Source organism: Archocentrus centrarchus, chromosome 14 (assembly GCF_007364275.1).
Source record: "Archocentrus centrarchus isolate MPI-CPG fArcCen1 chromosome 14, fArcCen1, whole genome shotgun sequence".
In the NCBI taxonomy this organism is placed as follows: domain Eukaryota; kingdom Metazoa; phylum Chordata; class Actinopteri; order Cichliformes; family Cichlidae; genus Archocentrus; species Archocentrus centrarchus.
Window position 1 is genome coordinate 8,333,817 of NC_044359.1, and position 10,498 is coordinate 8,344,314.

General features: G+C 41.0%; 1 protein-coding gene across 1 annotated transcript; it reads right to left on the reverse strand.

The window, feature by feature from the left end:
• Positions 1-3,469: 3,469 nt before the first annotated feature.
• On the reverse strand, positions 3,470-10,171 carry LOC115792445 (heterogeneous nuclear ribonucleoprotein A/B-like). The gene is made up of 9 exons (XM_030746980.1): positions 10,017-10,171; positions 8,335-8,525; positions 7,958-8,126; positions 7,489-7,647; positions 7,203-7,334; positions 6,606-6,708; positions 6,211-6,357; positions 5,519-5,609; positions 3,470-3,868 (listed from the first exon to the last, which is right to left on the reverse strand). Exons 2-8 carry the CDS (start codon positions 8,499-8,501, stop codon positions 5,539-5,541), a joined length of 948 nt encoding a protein of 315 aa, XP_030602840.1. The 5' UTR covers positions 8,502-8,525; positions 10,017-10,171; the 3' UTR covers positions 3,470-3,868; positions 5,519-5,538.
• Positions 10,172-10,498: the final 327 nt, after the last annotated feature.

The following is a 10,498-nucleotide window of genomic DNA, read 5'->3' on the forward strand; positions in this document are numbered from 1 at the left end:
TTATATTTCGTTGGAGCGCCTTTAGCTTTGATTAAGGCATGCATTCACTGTGTCATTGTTTCGATAAGCTTCTGCAATGTCACAAGATTTATTTCCATCCAGTGTTGCATTAATTTATCACCAGGATCTTGCAGTGATGATGGCAGATTCTGACTGGGCAAAGCCTTCTCCAACACATCCCAAAGATTCTCAGTGGGGTTGAGGTCTGGACTCTGTGGAGGCCAATTAAACCTCTTAATTGGAGGGTAAGGCGAAATGTCAAAAAAGTAACTTAAAGGGCCAAATTGTATGTTATTTTTGACATCAATTTGCAGACCAGAAGTGGGCGGGGCCGAAAGCGGCCCACGGGCCGCAAGTTTGGACACCCCTGCTGTAGAGCCACAATTCAAAAGCAATGTTGGATTTTCATGAGTTAATTTTCAGTAAATTTTTATTACTACTTTTGTCACTTTCAGGTTATTCCAGTGACCATTGTGGGGTTTTCTTTCTTTAACGGAAGGGTACCCACAATTTTGTCCAAGTCTGTAAAATATGTCACATTTGACCTCTTGTTCAAGGTCAATAGATTGAGTTGAAGGTCAAAGTGATGATAATGCTACAGAGCCATTTAAAGCAGTTTCTTACTGCCAGTGTTTGTACTGACAACATATAGGTCATATAGGGAATGATACATGGAGATTCTTTGGACCTCTGACCTCCACTCATTTATAAATCAGTACTTATCAGCCATTATCTGCTCCTACATGTTTGTGTAATCAAAGTAAACAGCTGTCATGCTGTCTACTGCACTCTGAGTGCTTCTTGCATATCATGCAATGTGCATGTAATCCAAAGAAAGAAAATGCTATTCACAGTGTTTTGGTACATCTGTGCCTTTTGTATTACAGCAGCGGTGGTGGTGACTTGGAACAACAGAGGGATGGAGGGCAGCAGTAAGCCAGAGCACACGTCTCTTGATCAGGGGACAAAGTCGGCCACGCCCAGGCCACCTCTCTCAGCCCACCCGGAGAAGCTTCACACCCAGACTGACTCCTTCCTCATAGCAGCACGGATTGCCCGCAGAGGGTGGCTAGATGAAGGAAAGAAAATAAAGCAGCTTTCACAGTCTGATGGTTCAGCACATCAAAACATTTTCACCAGTTCAGAAGGCGATCAAGCTCCAAACTGGGTTAGGATATGCCGAAAGGACCCCAGGACAAGTTGGGCTGCTGACATGAGCAGCAGAAAGACAGCACAGGATGGAAAGAGAGGCTCTGATAAATACGATAAAGGAAAACAGACATCTGAAGTTGCAGCCTCACCTAACGCACAGGCAGAAAGACAGACAGGTGTAGTTTATGATTGGAAGTCCGGTTGTTGCATCAGATCTAAACAGACGAGAAGAGTTAAGGCCCCAATGCTCCCAGATATTGCTGAAATATAAGTTTAATCCAAAGAGCTGCGAATAAATCCACGGGTGTATCAAGTACAATGTTAATGCTGAATGCAATCTTTAAATAAAAGTGCCAAATTAGCTGAGTTCATGTAAATATTTCATCAATTTAAGAGTTTTAAGGATTTAATAAATTCAACAAAAAAAAAAAAAAAAATTTGTAATGTATTCAAGATGCCCTTAAACACTTAATTCTAAAAATTGACTTTTGCTGTGAACAATGGCAAGTTACACACCTATACAGCAATCTGTATAAAACTATTTAAAAAAAAAAAATGTGTATGACCAAATCATACACACATTTTCCCGCAGTTTGACACAAGTAAAAACAATATCGAGCTGGCTCAAAGCCACACAAAAAAGCCATTACATTTTTAAATACAAAAAATATCCTAGCTGGGGGGGAAAAAGTTGTTTTGACTCACGGTTACTACACTATTATTATTGTTTCAAAGGAGCTGAAACAGCACCGCTCTGCCAGTCCCACACATTGCGGTCAGAAGTGGTATCAGCATGTACTGATGAGCACAACCCTTTGCAATGAACAGACAGATGCATATAAATACATGCATCTATAGGCTAACACACCAAATAGGACATCATTTTACCTTTTTGGTCAGTTACAAACACGATGCACTTACATTGTGGTTGCTTCATTCAGGCCACTCTGCTTCAAACGGCATCGGGTGCACCTTTCTTACCTGCTGTCCACAAAACATGTGGCAGTCTGACTTCAGCCACGTCTGACTGACAGCCCTGATATTTTATTACCTCCGCCAAGGTTATGTTTTTGGTCGTGTTGGTTTGTCTGTTTGTTAGCAGGATTACTCCAAAAGTTATGAACGGACTTCGATGAAATTTTGTGGAGTGGTTGGAAATGACAAGAGGAAGAAGTGATTCAATTTTGGCGGTGATCCGGATCCGGATTACGATCTGTATCCAGGAATTTTTTAAAGGATTCTTCGCTATTGCGGCATAGGGGGTTATTGTTGTCTGGGAAAGATGAAAGATTATTTCACAGTATTTAGATACACGTATTACAGCGTCACTGACCCTATGGCCTTGGCGGAGGTTTGCGCTCTGAGTGCTTCTAGTTTATTATACAGCAACATTTCAATTCAAGGAGCTCAAATATACCAAATTTAACCCCAAGCACCAAACTGCTCAGTTTAAACCAAACTTGGAGAAAATTTACTGCAGATATTCACAGTCACCACGCACTATAATCACACCCTTAAAGTTTGTACGCCCGCCCCTTTGTACATTTTTGGGTCGTTACAGAATGCCGTTTACGTCAACCATCAATTCTGCCTGATCGCAAAGCATTTACACAAACATAATTCACAGGCTTTTGGATTTGGTCCTACCCTGGAACTGGCATCCTGAGGTCAACCTCAAGCCCCCCCCCCCCCCCCCCCCCCCCAAAAAAACCCAATTCAATGAAAAATAAAACCCCAGTGGCTCCAGTTTAATTTTGCAGGAAACTTTTCCTTTATAGCATGTTTGTATTTAAACAGTTTTATCTTATGACTTGGATCATTAACAGTAACATTAAGAATTAATAATACAAAAAGATCATTACAAACCAGAATGTTTATTACTAATAAATGATGCCAGAGACACTGGCTGAGACGACGACACTGGCCCTGAAGTCCGTCAGGAAAGAAAAACTAAAAAAGGAGACATTTAACTTCAAAAATTATAATTTCTAAAACCAACGGTGTATGAAGAATACTGTCTAAACTGAAACATTCCCCCTCCCCAGCACATCCTACACACCTGCAGGCTTCCAGACAGCAAAGCCAGGAACAATCTTACAACCTGTCTTTTGCAATTGATGAAATTTGGCAAGTTAAAAATCCCCTCTCGGGTACACTGGAATCCATATAAAGAGGGACAGGGGGGACAGAAGAGGGGAGGAGAAAAAAAAAAAAAAAAAATCCATCATCAACATCAGCCTTGACATTTGCACTTTAATCCTAAACCCACTCAATGTTTTAACCTTCCTCCCCAGAACCTGGAAGCATCAGAACAAAATTTACTGAAAACTGTATTTATTTGTCAAAAAAGCTCCTTTACAGCGCCAAGATTTTCAACCTGTAAAGCCATCAAACATGTAAAATACAACCCTTACAATACAATAGAATCAAAACAGGTACCAAAAAGTACAGTAAAAATTACACTTCCGGTGGAAATGTGGAAGGGGGGACCAAAAACAAAAACACAAAAAACAAACAAAAAAAAAGACCCACAAGGGAAAAATAAAACCTAAAACTGATAGGGTTTAAAAAAAAAAAAAAAAAAAAAAAAAGAAAAAAAAAAAAAAAAGTTACATTTCTGATGTTTTCTGTACAAATGGTCTTCTGTCATAAAAGAGGTCGAGTCTGGCCCAGTGTGTGTCCGTCCAGCCGTCGGTCTCACTGGATCACTGGAGTCCTGAGGGGTCAAACACATCAACACCACAACTGGATCAAACTGTTTCTTTAACAAACCCATGTTTAATCTTCTGAAAGGAGAATCTTTAAAAAGCCTTTTACAAGTACTTTAACTTAAAAACCTTGTCAATCAGTTAAACCCATAACACCTGCGATTGCCGCTGATGCACCTGTGACCTCCCCTTACCTGCCGTGAACAGCTGGATAACCTTATACCTCCGAACGTGTTGAATGCGACACAGCATACGTCAAAAGTGCTGCTGTTTGTGGATTTTGGCAACAAATGCGTAATACCCTATATGGCTGTGAAGTGCATTTTCTGAGCTTTCAGGAACCGTTTGAATTTTTCCAATAGGACAAACGGTCGCAGAGTTACGGTAAGAAGCCAGCTGATCAAAGTTCCTTTGATCAACCAACTCCACACTGATGCGCTACGTCAGGGGTGCTTCTGGCCCCGCCCCCTTCTGGTCCGCGAATTGATGTCAAAATAACATAATTTAGCCCTTTAAGTTACTTTTTTTGACATTTCGCTTAACCCTCTCAATTGGCGGGGAAGGCGAAATGTCAAATAAGCAACTTAAAGGGCTAAATTATGTTATTTTGACATCAATTTACAGACCGGAAGTAGGGGGCGGGGCCGGAAGTGGCCCGTGGGCCGAGTTTGGGCACCCCTGTGCTACGTCTTAACCAGCTGTTTGCCGCTAGTAAGATCAAGTAACCGGTGCTTCAGCGGCAATCGGCATTATAGGATTAACCTGAGCGTATCAGCGCTGAGACATCTGATCAGACGCACTCTGAGTTACCGTAATTACGCGACCATTTGCCCTACTGGAAAAATTCTGTTTCTGAAGGCTGAGAAAGTGCACTTAACAGCCAATATTGGGTTATTACAGTAATTGTTGCCAGAAGTCCACAAACAGCAGGATATTTGAAGTATGCTGTGTCCTCAAAGACATGTTCAGCTATACAGGGTAAAAATGTCATTATACCTTCTATACTTAAAGGATAGGCTGCTAAACAATAACAGCCGAGGGACATGTGAAACATCGTCGTCTATGACTAAGGCTTGAAACGCCAAAAATCAAAATAAAACTTGTGGACTGCGATCAAAATAGCCAAACAGAACTAGTCATTATTGGTGTCTGCAGCTGTCTGTTTAAAATAAATGGTCACTTTACACTGTGCATAACACTGGACACGCATATTAATTTGCCACCTGCGGCCCAATTAGAGGTGGGTTGCTGTTTAACATTTTAGAGCCAACGGTTAACTGTGTTCCCGATTAATGAAAGATATTTAACCAACCAGTATTTCTGGTGCCAACTAGTGAGGAATGTTTAGCCATCTAGTTGACTGGATCAACTAGATGGCTGAAGATCTCCAGCAAGCTGGTCAAAGCCAGGAGTGACCCTAAACCTACAAATGCCTGGGACATGAGCCAGGTCAAATCCAGAGTGGAGATCACACGAACTTGCAAATTTAACAACAAAGAAACAAATGTAATCAAAGTGAATGTGCAATTAAAGAAATGTAAAACACACACACACACACACACACACACACAAAAAAAAAAAAAAAAAAAACTATATAGCCACTGTTTAAATTGGGATACCTAGCACTAGGACACATACAATTTGTAGCCACAGCATACCTTGAACTGCCAAGTGATCATCAGTATGGCTTGTAGTTGGCCTGGTGTCCCCCCCGTCTTGGAGTTTTCCCATAGCTGGCACTGCCCTGGTCTGTGGAAGACAGTATTAAAGCAACTGCTCAACATTTGACAGATGCAAAGAATGATTCATGTTTGAGTGTTAACGAGCAGGACGTGGTCACTGTTCCCCTGGTCAAACCAGACTCTAGAGACCCAAGAAGGAAACATGGTTCTCAATGAGTTCCTAAGAGAAATCTATGGGAGCCATGTGAAATGCTAAAGATTGGGGCTGCTTTGTTCCTGTTTATGCACAGTGAAGCTCCAACTTTATGCATGTGTAGAAGTTAAAAAAAACAAAAAAACAGAAGAATTTATGCTTAAATGTTATTCTGGGGTAAGTTTATCTAAGAACAGTTGTGGCTGCTAAAATAAAATCTCATTAATTTTACACGAGGAACTGACCAAATAAATGTGTGGAGGCATTACAAATTGACTGCAGAACAGAAAGACTTGTTTTTCTAGAAAGCAGCTGAATGCAGGGAGGGGAAACCATCGCACTTGGTTTCAGCACTGACTCGTATACCCTGGGTTTGGGCTTCAGTATGGTGACTGGTGCACTCAGTCACAACACTGAAGCCCCTATGACCTAAATATAAACACGCTACATACTGTGTGTGCATGTCTGTACTTACTGTAATCATATCCAGGACCATATCCGTAGTAACCAGAAGAGTAGTCATAGTTGCTGTAGTTGCCATATCCACCATAGCCATAACCTTGGTTGCCATATCCTTGGTTCCAGTAGTTTCCATAGCCCTGGTTCCAGCCCTGGCTCTGACCTGAAACACAAAGTGGACATGAAAGTTAGGTTTGACCTTCAGGCTTCTATCATCCAATTCTGTATGTGAGAGAAGTTCTGCATCACCTATCACTACCATTAAAATGTGTGATGTCAAGAGTAACCTTGCCACTCAACCTTTTTTTAATTAAAAAAGAAATAAAGAAAAAAAAAAAAGAAAAAAAAATGACAGCTGCTTTGCAGAAGAAAACAAATGTAAATAAGTAGAGGATAATCATCTTCCTTTACCTCCACGGCCCCTGCCTCCCCGACCTCCGTAGCCACCTCCACGCCCTGCTCCATACTGCTGCTGCTGGTACACCTCTTTCGGCTGGGCAATTTTCAGCTCACACTAAATAAGATACAGATACGGGAAAAAACTCAATTTTCCCTCCATGTGTGGCATACAAAAACCTTTAACACACTACTGAAATATAGAAGGAAAAAAAACAAAAACAAAAACCACATCTGTTAAATCCCAATTAAGGAATATCGTTTCTAAGAAGAGAATCTGATTGATGCTTTCAGCACTTGTCAACTGTAGCTGGTGCATTATTAACAGCAACCCATTACCCACATGTATACAGAGAAAACTCAGACTTCAAATGCAGGATGGCTTAAGCTTTAACTAAAGCTTTTAGTACAGACTTAAACCTACTGCTTTTTTCTTTTATCCTTTATCAAAATCAGTTTGCTTCAACTTAATCTGTGGTGGCTCAATTTTATAACCAATGACACTCCTCCCTAAAAGGTCACAGGTCAGGCTGCAGTGTTCAACAGGTAGCTGGTCAGAGAAATAAACACCAATTTCCAGCTGTACAGAAATTCAAGAGTAAATGTGCTTACCCTGCCACCCTGGATGTTGTGGTATTTTTTCTCCAGACACTTCTTTACGCTGGCTTCATCTTTGTATGTGATGAAGATGAATCCCCTCCTTTTCTTTGATTTGGGGTCAATTGGGAGCTCAATGGTTTCGATCTGGAACGAGATGAGGACCAGAGGTGACAAAATGAGCAGGGGGAGGATGGGTGCATGTTGTCTGACAGTCTTGGGAGTCAATCGTCTCTGCTCTGAAGTCTCACCCACACTGTGTAAAGTGCATTCTAACTGCAGGTTTATTTTCAAAACCAACCTCTCCAAAGGCGCCAAAATATTCCCTGATGGTTTCCTCAGTTGCTTCTGGATTCAAACCCCCAACAAAGATCTTCTTGACAGGATCCTTCTTCATAGCCATCGCCCTCTTGGGGTCAATGTTACGCCCATCCAGTCTGTGTTCCTTCTGCTCCAGTACCTGCAGATACACAGACAGGCTGCCATTAACAAACAATTACAGCACAGTGATTAAAGCTATCATTATAGAGATGAGTAATTATGCATAAACAAAAGCAGTGTAGCAGATTAGCATATGATCAATTTATATTTATAGACCTGTTCTCCCAATAAATTATCTATCTATCTATCTATCTATCTATCTATCTATCTATCTATCTATCTATATATATATATATATATATATATATATATATATAAAAAAATATAAAAATATAAAATAAATAAAAAACACTGCATATCAAGCAATGGTCAACTATGAGGTGAGTCACCTTATCCACGCTGGAGGAGTCTTTGAAGAGAACGAAGCCAAAGCCTCGGGATCGCCCAGTGTTTGAGTCCATCTTAATGGTGCAGTCTGACACCTCACCGAACTTAGTGAAGTAATCCTTCAGGTCCTTTTTACTCGTATCCCAGCTGAGGCCACCCACGAACATTTTACTGTAAAACACCACGCTGTTTATGTCTTGCTCACAAAGCACATTTCTTTTTGTATAATGCTGCATCTCATCAAAAACTGCCATACGCTACCTACAAACTTAGAAGGTTCCAGGGTTTATTTCACGTACAATCACATTTTTTCCACGACCGCCAAGAGTTAGTTATTATACATAACATGTGACTGGCCACGATCAAACTAGACACTCACCCAGCATCCTCCTCTCCTTTGCTAGCGTCAATCTTGCCTCCATCTGTGCCGTTGTCCTGCTCTTCGTCCCCAGCCATCTGCTCCTGCTCAGCTCCATTCTGGTCCTCTTCTCCCTCATTGCCATTCTGCTCCGATGTCTCCATGAGCAGATTCTCAGCGTCTGCCATTCTGACGGTGGGATCTTCAAATGACTGACACAGGACAGGACAGAGTTTGAGGGATTAGAGCAGTAGGCAGCCAACTATATCAAATTTATTGGTCAATTTAAACATTTATTATTCCCAAATTTTATTAACTGGCAGCACTATTTTTCCCTACTTGATGCTACAACAAAAAGGAGGCCAAAACCCTTTTTCATATAGGAACACTACCTGATCCCATTATTTCTGATGGGACAGTTAGTTTGACGTAGTTCAATTCATCAAATTTGTTTAAGGAAACAAACTATTACGACTGATGGAGCACGAGATCATGCGGTTCTGTTTAGCAGACTTGAGTACTAAAGACACCTTTTCTATTTCAAGACGACAAAACAGATTCTGCTGCACATGTGCTGACTTTAAGCCATTCTCACACTGCTTTAAGCTCACTTTAATATTTAAAAAGACATTACATCACTGTGCAGCAAGCAGACCTTCTGAAATGCTGCTGATTTATTCACCATAAGTTAAGACCCCTTTAGGTTATCTGAACTGCCCCACAAAGTTTAACCAAAACATTAGACAAGGCTGTGCAACATTTCCACCTGAAAATACTGACATTTAAGTTGTCGAATGGCTCTTATTTATTGTGTAATAATTTTATGTCAGTCCTTTATTAATCTAGTTTTTATTTTACGAGAAACTCCTTTATTACAACAGCTAAACAAAATAGCTTTAACAATAATCAAGTACATGGCTTCAAAAACAAGATAAAAACTAATCAAGTAAAAGAAAATTGCCTAAATTTAAATGAAAACAAACTGATTTTTTCCCCCCCAAAGGTTTCTGAAATGGCTGCATAAGGAGAGCCGAAAAACGGCCTTAAATTTAATATTTCCGTACCCATTTTCAATAACAATACTGAGCACAAACCGTAATGCTAATAAAGAGCCGCAGACCTGATGCTAACCGAATGCTAATTTATAGTTAAAGCTTTAGTCGGTTTATTGCAACCAGACTGGATCTCAACACGTCCTTAAGTATTTACACACCAATCGGAGTATGATTAGTAATAATAAAATCACACACTGTTGTATGTGGACTTGTGGCCCCACAGTCATGGCTAAAATGAAAGAAAGAGCGAGTATCCATGTTATCAACCATTTAAGCGGACCGCGCTTTGCTCAGTTACCGCTCAGGGCAATCAGCAGGCCCGGCCATTAATTATGCGGGTAAACAAACAGAAAACCCCTTAAAAATGACACCAAGAGCAGTGAAAAACTACACTTAAACACAATGGCTGTGAATCAACCCGCAATATGTGAACAAGCGATTCATGGCGTGCAAAAGCAGCACCAACGCACATTAGCACCCCTGCAGCTAACGCACGGCTAGCCACGCTTACAAGCTAACAAGAAAACACCGAACACGAACCAAATGGTCGATGCGGAAGGATCGCAATGAAAATAAGTACGATATAAACCAAAACCTACGCTCTTACAGTCACCATTACGCAAAACAAAACCAAAAACGTGCGCTTACTTTGACTGGAAATACCGGGGACGCCGAGCCGCTGCTCAAAATGGACACGCTCCAAATTCGCCGCTAACTCGTGGCAACATATATACGACCGGATGTGACCAAAAGCTAGAGACGTTGCAGTGACAACTTCTGTGATTGGACGAAAGGGGCCTTTGTTAAGTTAAAGACGTTGCATTATTGGCCGAATCCTCGCCCGCTGCGACAAAAGGCACATTCAGTAGCCAAACGTCCTTCCTGCTTCCTGTCCTCTGGCTGTTTTCGTTTTACAGTGGCGTTTTTAAAGAAACGTTTTAAACCACGACACAGTGCGCGCGCGAGGCTTAAAAATGCGAATAAGACTTATGTATGTTTGCCTATCTACATTTTAGTCGGCAAACAACAGCTTGAAAAGTGAACTCGATGTTTACTGTGGTAGTGTGTCTGCCAGCTTCACTGCACTGCTACGAGCTGGAAAACAGTAATTAAAGGTGTCGTAGCCCTGG

Coding starts and splice junctions, on each gene's coding strand:
- LOC115792445 (XM_030746980.1), bottom strand. CDS start 8,501: ATGGCAGACGCTGAGAATCTGCTCATGGAGACATCGGAGCAGAATGGC. Junction 7,335..7,488: donor ATTTTGGCGCCTTTGGAGAG/GTTGGTTTTGAA, acceptor ATCTCGTTCCAG/ATCGAAACCATTGAGCTCCC. Junction 6,358..6,605: donor GGGAGGCAGGGGCCGTGGAG/GTAAAGGAAGAT, acceptor TTTGTGTTTCAG/GTCAGAGCCAGGGCTGGAAC.